General features: G+C 46.4%; 1 protein-coding gene across 11 annotated transcripts in view; it reads left to right on the top strand.

Moving 5' to 3' along the window:
* BAZ2A (bromodomain adjacent to zinc finger domain 2A) overlaps positions 1–13,804 on the top strand; it is a 36,202-nt gene that overhangs the window by 15,867 nt on the left and 6,531 nt on the right. For all 11 annotated transcript variants that reach the window (XM_074269982.1, XM_074269974.1, XM_074269973.1 and 8 more), the window contains 17 exons: positions 736–1,329; positions 2,220–2,405; positions 3,048–3,263; positions 3,666–3,932; positions 4,301–4,361; positions 5,383–5,491; positions 5,703–5,804; positions 5,971–6,181; positions 7,658–7,719; positions 8,127–8,192; positions 9,285–9,500; positions 10,477–10,731; positions 10,833–11,047; positions 11,353–11,427; positions 11,615–11,786; positions 13,463–13,522; positions 13,643–13,787. In XM_074269982.1, the coding sequence (XP_074126083.1) occupies positions 1,065–1,329; positions 2,220–2,405; positions 3,048–3,263; positions 3,666–3,932; positions 4,301–4,361; positions 5,383–5,491; positions 5,703–5,804; positions 5,971–6,181; positions 7,658–7,719; positions 8,127–8,192; positions 9,285–9,500; positions 10,477–10,731; positions 10,833–11,047; positions 11,353–11,427; positions 11,615–11,786; positions 13,463–13,522; positions 13,643–13,787 (2,683 nt within the window). In that variant the 5' untranslated portion in view covers positions 736–1,064. The remainder of the gene's footprint in view (positions 1–735; positions 1,330–2,219; positions 2,406–3,047; positions 3,264–3,665; positions 3,933–4,300; positions 4,362–5,382; positions 5,492–5,702; positions 5,805–5,970; positions 6,182–7,657; positions 7,720–8,126; positions 8,193–9,284; positions 9,501–10,476; positions 10,732–10,832; positions 11,048–11,352; positions 11,428–11,614; positions 11,787–13,462; positions 13,523–13,642; positions 13,788–13,804) is intronic.

Consider the following 13,804-nt stretch of genomic DNA (forward strand, 5'->3'; position numbering starts at 1 on the left):
CTAGTTCATGGGCTGCCAACTCTCCTGCCTGTTGGCAGTGAGTCTACATCACTGGTCACGCAGATTTCCTCCTCCTCCCCCTCCATATTCCTCTCCAGTGGCTGTGAGGAGGGGCTAAGCCCGGCCCCCTGAGCTGGGATCTTGTCGCTGGGGTGACTGAAAAAGCTATTCTTAGCCTGGATCTGCATGTGCTGCTGAGGTGGAGCCTGTCCCTACTGGCGGCTTGGCTGCTCCTGCAGGGAGGGGGAGGGATTGAACAATCCAGCCCAGGGAGGAGAGAAGGGAGCTCAGCAGTAACTCTGAGGGCCTGCAGTGGACTCCACATGTCCCCGTGATGACTGCTGATTTCTTCTGGGGATGAGGAGAAATAGAGGTTGCTGTTGGGAGTCTTATATATTCATTTAAAGAAATCAGAGTGCTGAGCATGTAGAACAGCCAGCTTCTTCTGGTGGCTCCTCTGGGAGCTGAGAGCTCCCCAACCCCCTCCCTCCCCCCCCCCCCCCACACTTCCCAGTGCTTCCCGGACATAGCACCCTGAGCAGTCGTTGCTATGCTTATGTCCAGGTGTATCTGACTGTGGCATTCCCTGGAGACAAGAGGCCAAATATGGCTGAGGGGAAATCCCCCCTTCCTGCCTCCCTTCTCCATAGGCAGTGCACTCAGTGTAGGGCTCTTTTGGCAGGCGTATTTTGGTGAGAAATAACTGACACCTTTTCTTTTCCCTCCCTCTCACAGGTTTGAATGGTGATGTGAATGTTAATGGCTTATCTACTGTATCTCACACTACTTCAGGGATTTTGAACTCTGCTCCCCATTCCTCTGGCACTTCACACCTCCATCATCCCAACGTGGCCTACGACTGTCTCTGGAACTATCCGCAATATCCACCTGCCAATACAGGCAACAACCTTAAAGATCCACCCCTCCTCTCCCAGTTCTCAGGCCACAGACAATATCCACTCAACGGCACCATTGGGGGCAGCCGGCAAGGCTCACCCCCAAGTCAAAACACTAACCTGCGGGCTGGTAACCAAGAGTTCTGGGCCAACGGCACCCAGAGTCCCATGGGACTCAATTTTGACTCACAGGAACTATATGACTCTTTCCCTGATCAGAATTTTGAGGTGATGTCCAATGGACCCTCTAGCTTCTTCACCTCCTCACCACCCTCTCCTATGCTGGGCTCCAGCGTCCAGACCTTTGCACCTTCCGAGGAACCTGAGCATGGTGGACACCCTAGTGAGGCAGCAGATAAGGAGCTAGCCCCCATTGTGGCAGAGAACGGCACTGGTTTGGTGGGTAGCCTGGAGCTGGAAGGAGAACAGCCAGGTATGGGGATGGGCTGGGAGGGTCAGGGAGGGGAGGGAGAGAAGCAGGGCTTTGGGGCTCTGGCCTGTTCCTGAGGCAAGAAGAACCCGTCTTTCCCGCTCTGCAGTGGAGGCTGATTTGCATGTTGGTGATCAGCAGAGCCAAGCGGCTGGTGTTCTTGTGGCAGTAGCGGCTGCTCAAGAGTAGGAGGTCGAATTATTTCAAGCTCACGAGGAGCCGGCAGCCTGGGCAGGGCAGGTGGGCAAGCCAGGAACCACCACTCCCTTCCCCCACCCCTTCTTCCCCAAGAATCCTTGCAAGTGCCTTCATCAGAAAGCCAAGGAGGGGGTTTGGCATGTGGCACTGCAGAGGGTGAGACAGTGTCCCAGGAGCACAGGTCCTAGGGCCAAGCACACCAGCCAGGCAGTCCTGAAGGAGAGGGTCAGCTTGCCTTCCCAGTTTCTGCCAAGCCTCTGTGATCAGTTAGCATTCAGGGGAGAGAAAGGAGCAGTCCAGAGCTCAGTGTCTCCATACCATCTGTCATTTTTCACTGGGTATATGTGTACATAGGAGGTAGCCCCTCCTTCCTGCAGTGTCCCACGCTCTCCCCACAGCAATAACCTGGCTTACTCTGGGCTCTTCCTGGCTGCTAAGTGCCAAAGTGATTCTCTTCAGAACCGAGTTGTTGCTTTCTCTGTCTCTTGTTCCCTCTAGATGAAAAACTTCTGAGAACATGAGAGTGAGGTCTGTCTGTGACCTCATTCTGCCTGCCCTAGGCGACCCTGCGGTTGGGCACCTCTGCTTGCCCAGAGTTAGTGACCTTTTGCTAAAGCTGTTCTGCCTGCTTCAGCTTGAATGAGCTCAGCCAGGGTTCTAACTTGTCTTCTCTACCTTCTTGTGGACTCTCCTAGAATTGAAGTTATGTGACTATGACAACTCAGCCCCTTCTGTGGAATCACTGCGTCGGGAGGTCTCAGTTCTGGTGCCTGATCCTTCAGTGAGCTGCCTGGATGACCCCTCGCAGCTTCCCGAACAGCTAGAAGGCTCTTCTATCCTCGGCGAGGATCCCTTGGAGCCTTTTGACTCCCTGGCTCCAGGTGGGCTTGGAGACTTGAGGCATTCTGCAGCCACCCATCTGTTATCTGGGGGGAATTTACATTTTGGGGAAAGTGGGTACAAGGAGCATTTGAGGCTCCCAATCTCAGGAAAATTGCTGAATTATACAGCAATCTAAAAAATGACAAATAGAAATATTTGATAGACCAAGCTTGAGGCGGCTCTGTTTATTTCTCACTTTCTGCCATTCTTGGCCAAGGGTACTGAGATAGAACAGTCTGTTGGACAGGGACTTTTTTACTTTGCTGGAAACAATAGGAAGCTTGCTGAATTCCCCTTCTAAACTTCAAGAAAACAGTTCTTTCTCCCTGGACCCAAGGATCATTTTAACTTTGTCTGGACCACTCTTTCCTATGCCATCCCTTGATGTGTGCAAACAATTTATTGGAGTAGACAACAGTTAAATACTACTTTTTAGGTTGTTCCAAAGCTGCTAGCTCCCTGGCCTTCCTCTGCCCACACTGGCTTGGTGGGTAGCCTGGAGCTGGAAGAAGAAAAGGATCATTTTGTTTGATGTCAGAATCTTTATGGCTACGGTAGTTGTGATAAAAAGGAGCAATGCCAGGACCCAGAGGAGTTACATTTAAATATCTTGGTCTTCTCCCTCCCTTTTCTATCAACAGAGCCAGGGAGTGGTGGGCTCTATGGGATGGATGACTCGGAGCTGGTAGAAGAGGACAAGCTGCCCCTTGGAGACAGTCCTGACATCTCAGCCCTTGATTGTCCTTCCCTCAACAATTCTGCTGCCTTCAGTCTCCTGGCAGATGACAGCCAGACTTCAACCTCAATCTTTGCCAACCCCCCCTCACCTCCTGTCCTAGGGGAATCTGTATTACAAGGTGTGTGTCTGGGGATGAGGACTGATAAAGGCCATGAGAAAATATTGAGGTTTCTATAAGGCTGCGTGTTGGAAGGTAGAAACAGGCTTTGGAGGCAGTTGTGGAAGTTGGATCTTCAGTCCTCCATGCTTTGCTCAGGAGAAGCTATAAGGTTAGCAAGGGGGAGAGGGATTCCAAGGGCCTGATAGCTCTAGGTTAAATGCGTCTGAAAGTCAAGTCAGCAAGAAGTCCACTAAGTATTACTTATGGCCCAGGCACTGAGCTAAGCAGTTGTTACCCTCTCAGAGCCATGCCCCTTCATCGCCAGAAATGAAAGAGGAAGTGGTTAGGGGTGAGGAGGTGGGGGATTGAGGTCATTTCTCCCTTATTACCGGAGTCTTTGTCTGGCCTTTTTGATTCTAGATGGCAGCTTTGAGCTGAATAATGGAAGTGATCCAGAACAGGAAGAAGTGGAGACGAGCGTGACAGCTGTGTCCCCAGGCCTCGCACCATCAGCCTCAGCTGAGTTGTCCTCAGAGGAAACGGACACAGACGGGAGCAGCGGTCCCGGGTGCATCCCTGACCTTGGAGAGCAGCTTGCTGGTGGAGACACTGCTTCTGGCAGTGGTGAGCATGTGGAAGCGCACCATGCCAGTCCTCCTCTGGCCCTGGCTGCCAGTCCAGGCACAGGTAATAGTCCTTTCTTCCCAGTGTGGTTAGTTAGGTGCTGCTCCACCCCTTCTTCTGTCCATGCTTTGGATGAGAGTTAGAGGGCACTTCACTACCCTGCCCCAAGGGAGCCTTCCCTTGTTACAGAACCAGCCTGTGTGGCCCAGCCCTGCCCCCTCCCCCTTCAACTCCTCTTGCACTAATCGGCTCAGTTTCTCAGGTGAGGAAAGGAGCCCGGGAGGGGGGAGATGACTTGACCGCCGCCTCATGAGAAGTGGCAGAGGTCCAGGACTCAGACCAGCATTCCTGATGTCTGAGTTCTGCATTCTGTCCGATGCACTTGTCTTACCAGCTTCCTCCCCTTGGCTCTCGCCCACTTTTCTCCTCAGGAGATGTCCTTCGGAGACGGATTGCCACTCCCGAGGAGGTCCGGTTCCCTCTGCAGCATGGGTAAGTGCTCCAGACTTTAATTGTGAGAAGCCCAGGAGGAGGGGGTATTCTTTAAACCTGGAAACTCCAGGTCACATAAGTTGGCTGAAGCTAAGGCAGGGATCCACAACATTTTACTTTCTGCTGTTAGAGACTAGGCTTCCTGCGCTTTTCTCTGCCCTTCTTCCTTCCTCATCATGTGGAACTTGTCCTTTTCTCCCTCCCTCCCAGTGCCAGCTCTGCCCCAGGGGCTCCTCCCTCAGACCCAGCAGGTAGCCCTAGATCTCTGAGTCATCCAACAAGACTGGGCTGGGGCAGGCTTTGTGGGTGGAGTGGCAGTAGATTTGGATTTGGGTGGCTTGTTATAGAATTTTGTGGAGGAGTAGGGAAAGGGAACAGGATGAGCTTGAAGGGAGTGAACTAGCTGACCCACTTGGGTCTGGCAGTACTGCCTCTCGGCTGCTGGGACACTGTTACTGTGCTGAGGTTAGAAGTCAGTTTGGAAGATGGATGTTTCTCAGAATGCAGATGTCCCTGAGTCATTGTCTGGAGTCAGCAGTGAGCTTTCCCTCCTGCCACATTATGTCAACACCCTTTTCCCTTTCTCTTTTTTTGATCCTGCCTCCAACTTCCTTTTAAAATCCCAATACTCTGACTTGTAAGACACTAGGATGGGGTGACCATGGAGGAGTCGTAGAGTCCCTTTTGGTTTGTGTGGTTTGATTAATCTCCTCTTGAGCTGACAGTAGCATGTCCTGCAGGCATCTGGATATTGCTATAGTGGGACGCTGGTTGTGAGGTCAGGAAGACTACTCCCTGATCCCATATTGTACTTCTGACACTAGTATTTCTTGGTCAGTCACTGGACTTTTCTGACCTTTTCCTCAATTGTAAAATGAGTGGGTTAAACAGTGATCTCTCAGGCTCTACTCCCCATTGCTATTGGACAAAGGATCATGAAAAGCTTGCAGCTTAGCGATGGGTAGGTGGGGCTGGTGCAGCAGGTAGGTGACATGGTAGGGGCTGTGTGCTTCTGTGACAGATGGCGGAGAGAAGTGCGAATCAAGAAGGGCAGCCACCGGTGGCAGGGGGAGACATGGTACTATGGTCCCTGTGGAAAGAGGATGAAACAGTTTCCAGAAGTGATTAAGGTAACATAGCAGTTACAGGGCTATTTTCTGGGCAGGCATAACTTCACCTAGGTTGGTTATGGGGAAGACTTCCCTCCTGCTCTCATTTCTCCCCCAAATCTCCAAATACATGCATATTCCTTTACTTCATATGCCCCAGGGAATTTGGTAGAAGTCTCTCCCTGGGGGCCAGAGGAGGTCTGTCTTCAGAAATGATGTCTTCTCTTCTCAGTACCTGAGCCGAAATGTGGTACACCATGTCCGCCGGGAGCATTTCAGTTTCAGCCCTAGGATGCCTGTTGGAGATTTCTATGAAGAGCGGGACACCCCTGAGGTAGAATCTCAGTGGATTTAGTTTGGCCTCTAGCCTTGTTCAGTCTAGCTTGGATGGTCTGTGGACTGGGGGTGGTGCTGAAATCAAAGGCCATCTCACTGGCATGAAGGTCCTGCCTGGACCTTGTCTTCCCTTCCTTTGAGTACAATTCTTCTTCCCACTCCAGGGTTTGAAATGGGTACAGCTTTCAGTGGAGGAAATTCCTTCCCGCATTGAGGCCATCACTGGCAAGCGAGGTCGTCCACGCAATACAGAGAAGGCCAAAGTCAAGGAGATGCCCAAAATGAAGCGAGGGCGTGGGCGGCCGCCCAAAGTCAAAATCACGGAGCTTTTGAGCAAGACAGATGCTAGATTCCTGAAGAGGCTTGAAGCTGCAGGTAGAGTGGTTCCCCAGAGAGTCATGGAACAGATGTTTCTACCTTCTCCCCCTCACTATGATGTGGCTGCAAAGACCCTTAGCCCAGTTAGTTTCCTTCCTTCCTTGATCCTAAATTTTTCCTTTCAACTGTTGATGAAAAGGTGCCTATTGCCCTAGCTCATCTGTCCTCAAAGTCGATGTGTTGTTGATGGTTTTCTGGGCTGCTAACTTACACTTGACCCTACTCATACATACTGGCCTTCCCAAAGAAAACTCAGCAAAACTCTTGCAATAGTTGACAGGTTTTTGTTTTTTGGGGGGTTTTTTTAGATTTTTTTTGTTATTAATTTTATAATTATACATTTTTTGACAGTATATATGCATGAGTAATTTTTTTTATAACATTATCCCTTGTATTCATTTTTCCAGATTTTCCCCTCCCTCCCTCCACTCCCTCCCCTAGATGACAGGCAATCTCATACATTTTACATGTTACAGTATAACCTAGATATAGTATATGTGTGTAAATCCAATTTTCTTGTTGCACATTAAGTATTGGATTCCGAAGGTATAAGTAACCTGGGTAGATAGACAGTAGTGCTAATATTTTACATTCAATTCCCAGTGTTCCTTCTCTGGGTATAGTTGTTTCTGTTAGATGATAGTTTTAATAAGTCTGAAGAGATAGATAGTAACTGGATTTTTATTAAATATTTTATGTAAATTTTTAATTTGTGCCAGAGAGAAAACTTTTTTTCAAAAGCTTATCTTCTAAGAGACTGCATATGTGGTCTAGAAGAATTACTGTTTTAGAAAATGGCACATCTTTGGGGGGGAAATTCAGGACAATCAGTGGAGAAAATCCCGCTGAAGCCCAGCCAAAGAATCTGCAGTTGCCCCTTTGGATAAAGGGTGCAGCATGACTTTAGTTAAGACTTGATGCATATCAAGGTCACCTAAATCAAAGAGGGCAGAGGGCTCATCCTTTTCTGACCAGCTTGCCTTGCATGTTTCCAGTTCACGCTAGAAATGCTTTCTTTGTCTTGGCTTTCTGCTGCCCCCTTTCTTCCACAGGTTGTCTTATTTTAAAAGTCTGTCTTGCTAGAGAGATAAAATACCTGGGCTAGAGTCAGGAAGATCCAACTTCAAAACCAGCCTCCAACATTTGTTATCCAACTGACCCTGGGCAAGTCTCATTTTCCCCACCTACCTCCCAGGCTTGTGAGAATCAAATGAGATATTTGTGAAGGGATTAGCATAGTACCTTTTTACATAGAAGGTACTACATAAGTGCTTGTTCCCTTCCAGCTTCCCTCTTCTTCCCAAAGAAACACCAAACCTATTAGTTAAGATGATGGCTCCAATTATCTCTGAATTACATAGTTCTGCATGTGGCTTGTTTTGCTCTAGGGACCATTTGGGTTGTGGAAAAACTCCTCTCCAGGTCATTTGTTTTTAAAGGACCTTACCATGTTTTCTTCCTGTATTCTCACAGATGCCCCAAGTGATGGAGAGAAGGCTAAGATGAGTAAGATCAAGAAGAAGATAAGAAGGAAGGTATATTTCAGGGGAGGGAAAGGCATAAGCCAGCCATCTTTAGACATGCCTCATCCTTCCTTGCAGCCCCTTCTTCCCAGCACCCACCAGTATCAAGCATGAGTAATAAATAAATCTCTTTTGTTGTTTCTATGCCCATAAAACACAAGAATGTTATGCCAAGAGTTATCCAGCGATTTCCTATTCAGGCCTCCTCTTAATGTTGACTATTGTTAAAGTGAAACCCCTGCCACTTGCTGTGCCCTATGCCAGGGAGTGGCCATGATGTGTGTGGTGATCTCTAGATGGGGGAGTTCAGTTCCCTGTCCTTCACTCCTACTGTAGCTCATGTGTTTGGGGTCTGTAGCTCTAGCAGAGATGCCAGAGGCTTGACAAGGGACTCGGTTTTTTTTTTTGGTGGTTTGCAGGCCAAAAACCAACGGAAACAGGAAGCCAAAAGCTCCAAGCAGAAGGAAATTAAAAAGAAATCCAAGGTAAGTGTGAGACTGTGTGCAAAGGAAGGAGACAGGAAGCCAGAAGGGGATGTGATGGAGAAAAGTCTCTGTCACCAAGCCACTTAGCCTCAACACCTCCTGTCACCATCCTCATTCTCTACTCATCTCCTAGTCAAGCTCCGATTGGCCTCTGACACCATCCCCATCCTGATGCACTAGTTTGCTGGGGAAGGGTCTCTGCCTCAAGTCTATCTTCTTTACAGTCTGTCCTTAACTCAGCTGCCAAACGGATCTTCCTAAGGTGCAGGTCTGGTTATGTGACTTCTCCCATTCACTCCACTCCACAGGCTCCCTCTCATCTCTAAGGTCAAATATAACACCTATTTGGCTTTGAAAGACTTTCATAACCTGATCCCTTCCTACTTTTCCAGTCTTCTTTATATCCTAAATCCCCATGCACTTCATGATTCAGTGACACTGAGCCTATTTTCCTCATACAAAAAATTCCCATCTCCTTATTGAGTGTTTTTCCTGCTCTCCCCTACACTTGAAATGCTTTTCTCACCTCTGCCTTCTGACTCCTCAGAAGTCTCGGCCCATGTCCTGCCTTTTATAAGAATTTCCCAGTCTTCCTTATTGCTAAATTCTACCTTTCCCTGTCTTCTGCATCCAGTGTACTTCTCTTTCTCATACCTTATTTTTTATGTCATTGCCTCAAATTCACCTTAAGCCTATGCCCTTTTGTCTATGTATGTAGAAGTCCCTGTGCTATGGGGGTGCTATAAATTCCTATGATTTATCATATATACGTACATGTGTGTATATATGTACACAAACAAGATACATGTATAGGTGCACGTTCCTAATGCATACAATCTTGCTTGTTGATTCCCACATTAGACTATGAGCTCCTTGAAGACAGAGAGCATCTTTTAACCTCCTTTTGTATCCCTAGTACTTAGCACAGTGCCTTGGCACAGAAGAGGAGCTCGATAAATGTTTTTAGACTGACTAAACCACAGGCAACTGAGTCTCAGCTTTTTATCATTACCAGCCTCTGGGATAGCAGAACTAGGCCAAGGTACCAACATCATTTGTGTATGTCTTTTTCTTTTTCCCTTGAATAAATAGACTGAGAAAGAGAAAGTAAAAGCAAAGACTGATAAACTGAAAGAGAAAGTCAGGAAAGAGAAGATTAGGTCAAAGGAGAAGGAAGAGTCCAGACAGGTCCTAAAGGCCGACCGAGCGTCTGCTCCCCAGCGGCGCCTGGAGGAGCGTGAAAGACAGCAAATGATTCTGGAGGAGATGAAGAAGCCCACGGAGGACATGTGCTTGGCTGACCACCAGGTGATTTGGAGGTTGGGGGTCCAGTTGGGGGCCTCCTTCCTCGTATATCTTCTTTAGGACTAAGCTTGATTGTCATGATTTCCAAGTTTTCCATTTCAATGGTCTTTGTTACTTGTTTATGTTGTTATGGTCAATGTGTTTGTTGGTTTTCTGGTCCTCTTTGTATCAGTTCATGTAGCTGGGTCTTCTGTTTTCATCATATTCTTTTTTTCTTACATCTGTGTTTCTTTAGTTGTTCCCCAATCAATGTGTAATTTCTTTGTTTCTGGTTCTTTGCTACCACAAAAAGTACTACTATACATATTTTAGTGTAAATATGTGGCTTTAACTTACTGTCTTCTATCTCCTTGTGGTACATGATTAGCATTGGAGTTTCTGAGTAAAAGGTTTATGGACATTTTATTGACTTTCTTGGCACAATTCCAGATGAATTTCCAGAATGGTTAGGCCAGTTTGCAATATGACCAGCTCATATTAGGATATGCATCTTACCACAATTCCTTAAAGAGACATTAAGGAGTATGTGTGTGTGTACACATACATGTGCTTATAGCTTAGAAATCACTAACAAACATGACTATATGTATATACAGAGAGTCAGAAAAATAAGATTGTCTATAAAGAAAATAGTGAAGTTCTTTTCTTATCTTTATGTAATCTGACATAGTAGTGCCAACGTTGTCGTCCTGCTTTATGTCCCCTTCTAACCTTGTTGTTTCCTGTGCATTTCTGTTAATTTTGTCATTGATGCTCTTCTTTTCCCTTCACTATTACCACTCTGCATCTCTTTTCTGTTTCTCCATCTCACAGGAAAAGCCTTCCTTTATAACAAGGGAAAATATGTTGTTTTGGTGGTGTCTTAAAGTGAATGTGGCAATTTCTGGCTAAGGATGGTTGGAAGGAAATCTCCTCTTGGCTCTTACCTTCCTGTTTTTTTTTTTTTACAATGGTCCTTTGCCTTTTTCCTTCCATTCAGCCCCTGCCTGACTTCTCCAGAATTCCTGGTCTGGTATTACCCAGCAGTGCTTTCTCAGACTGCCTGACTATTGTGGAGTTCCTGCATAGCTTCGGCAAAGTGCTGGGCTTAGATCCGGCCAAGGATGTGCCCAGCCTGGGAGTGCTGCAGGAGGGGCTGCTGTGCCAAGGTGAAGCGTTGGATGAGGTGCAGGATCTGTTGGTGAAGCTGCTTCGAGCTGCTCTCTGTGATCCTGGCCTGCCGGCTTACTGCCAGGTGAGGGTCTGTCAGGTCAGGAAGGGGTGGATTGAGAGCAGGAGTTGTTGGCTCCTCCCTTCCTGTTCACATTTCTTTTTGTCCTATTTCCTTTTTCCAAGTCACTGAAGATCCTAGGAGAAAAAGTGTCTGAGATCCCACTGACGAGGGACAATGTGTCAGAGATCCTCCGTTGCTTCCTCATGGCCTATGGGGCAGAACCAGCCGTCTGTGACAGCCTTCGCACCAAACCTTTCCAGGCGCAAACACCCCAACAAAAGGCTGCAGTGCTAGCCTTCCTTGTACATGAGCTTAATGGCTCCAACATCATCATCAGGTAAGGAATCTTGGTCTGGATTCTGGAGGTGGAAGCTTCTGGCACATCCAGCCATGGGCCAACTCAGAACAGAAGAATGATTGGGATATGGGGGTGGATAGTGAGGCTATCAGGGACCTGGAAGGTTTCTAGGGCCATCTTAGCGAACTGAGATCTTCACATCTTCCCCTAAGAGTAATTGCCTCCACAGTTTGTTTTCTAGTCCATGTTTTTTGTGGATAACCAGATTTAATTTGTCTGATGTGGGTGTGGATGAAAGCTTTCCCATGAGCCCCTCCTCAGACCTCATCTCTGTTCCCCTACAGTGAGATCGATAAGACCCTTGAGAACATGTCCAGCTACAGGAGAAACAAATGGATTGTTGAAGGTCGTCTCCGGAGGTAGGGGCAGAGCAGGGGGTGGGCCCTGGCAAGTGTCCTCTGGTTCCTGGGAGCTCTTGGCCTCTCCCCCATTGGACTGAGTTGGGTTAGGGAGGAGGGGGTGAGTGCTGCTTCTCATACTGTAAGGGTCAGTTTTCTTTATTACTTTTTTCCCTTTTCCTTTCTGCACCCCAACTTCGACTTCCAGGCTGAAAACAGCTCTGGCGAAGCGAACTGGACGGTCTGAGGCAGAGCTCCTTGGCTTGGAGGAGGGCTTAGGCCGGAGGCGGAGCTCCCGCATCCCAGAGGAGACCAGTGGGATGGAAGAAGAGGAAGAAGAAGAGACTGCCCAGGGCCGGTGGGGCCGTAGAGATGAGGAGGTGCCATTCTAGAATGGGGGTTAAAGGGGAAGGGAGGGAGGGACATTTACATTTACCTTTCTTGGTGTAGAGATCATTCTAGGTGCTCGTCACTTCTCAAATAATTTCTTGTTCTTTTTTGGGGGGGCGCCGGAGGGTTATGACTTGTTAGCTATGGAATCCCAGCAGGAGTATTCTGATAAATATTTAATAATAACAATAAATAAATAAAATAAATAAAAATAATAACATTTATCACATTTACTACTTAACCCCAAAAATGTTCACATAACACAGTTTTAAGTTTTATCTGCGTATTATTGGCATTTCTGTATTCTAGATAGTGAACCAAACAATGTATCAGAACCTGATTTGTAGTGTGTTGATATCCGAGATGTAAATTTTTCACTGAAAATTTAACTGAAAATCTGACTCAAGCATGCTGCTGGATTATAGACATGTCACCTAACTCTTGTGGATTTTAGAGAATTCCTAAGGACTAATCTACTAAGTCATAGACAGTAAAAAAGTTGTTAACTATGGTTTAAAGATGAATTAAGCCAAAAGTTTGTCATCCTAGTGAAATCATAGATCCTTTCACACATTTACAACTAAACTCAAGAACATCATTCAGATCTTATGGGTCATAATATTTTTTTAAGTATTTAATTAAGCCCTGAATAATGACTCAAATAGGAATTTAGATTTCATAAGTGAAAGTAAGAATCTTTCCATTCTTAGCAACAATTATATCAATTTTTTATTGAAACTCTAAATTCTGAAGAACTCCAATTTATTGCATGTTTCTTCAGATTTGTTGAAGTTGTTTTCATTAGATCAAAGAACTTAAGTCAGCTCACTTTTTTTTTTTTTAATTTAGAAAGCAAGCCATATGTATGGGTAATTTTTCCAATATTGATCCTCGCAAAACCTTTTGTTCCAAATTTTCCCCTCCTTCCACCCCTTCCCCTAGCTGGCAGGTAGTCCAATACATGTTAAATATGTTGAAATACATGTTACATCCGATATATGTATACATATTTATACAGTTATCTTGCTGCACAAGAAATAGCAGATAAAGAAGGAAGGAAAAGAAAAATGAGAAAGAAAACAAAATGCAAGCAAATAACAGAGAGAGTGAGAATGCTATGTTGTATTCCACACTCAGTTCTCACAGGCCTCTCTGGGTATGGATGGCTCTTTTCATCACTGAACAAGTGGAACTGGTTTGAATTCTCTCATTGTTGAAGAGAGCCACGTCCATCAGAATTGATTGTCGTATAGTCTTGTTGCCATGTATAATAATCTCCTGGTCCTGCTCATTTCACTCAGCATCAGTTCATGTAAGTCTCTCCAGGCCTCTCTGAAATCATCCTGTTGGTCATTTCTTACAGAACTGTAATATTCCATAACATTCTTATACCACAAATTATTCAGCCATTCTCCAATTGATGGACATCCACTCATTTTCCAGTTTCTGGCCACTACAAAAAGGGCTGCCACAAATATTTTTGTACATGTGGGTCCTTTTCCCTTTAAGATCTTTTTGGGATATAAGCCCAATAGTAACACTGCTGGTTCAAAGTGTATACACAGTTTGACAACTTTTTGAGCGTAGTTCCAAACTGTTCTCCAGAATGGCTGGGAAAATCAGCTCATTCTTAACCAGCATCTTGTCTTTGCCCTTTCCTCTTTAGGGTGATGCCCTACCGTTCAGTATTCCTGAGTTAGAGCGACAGATAGAGAAGCTCACCAAGGTAACGGCATTCTTTACCCCAAATTTCCAGCTTAGGTGGAAGTATTGGTACTTCCTTTGTGGCAGTGCTCGGGGAACCCTGTGCACAGCTGGCTATAGCTTTAGGTTCATTCTCCTCCAGCGTCAGCTGTTTTTCCGCAAGAAGTTACTCCAGTCATCCCAGATGCTAAGGGCCGTTTCTCTGGGCCAGGATCGATACAAGCGGCGATACTGGGTGCTGCCGTATTTGTCTGGGATCTTTGTGGAAGGGGCTGAGGAAGCCACAGGTTGGTGATTCCATCTT

Source organism: Sminthopsis crassicaudata, chromosome 5 (genome assembly GCF_048593235.1).
Source record: "Sminthopsis crassicaudata isolate SCR6 chromosome 5, ASM4859323v1, whole genome shotgun sequence".
NCBI lineage: Eukaryota > Metazoa > Chordata > Mammalia > Dasyuromorphia > Dasyuridae > Sminthopsis > Sminthopsis crassicaudata.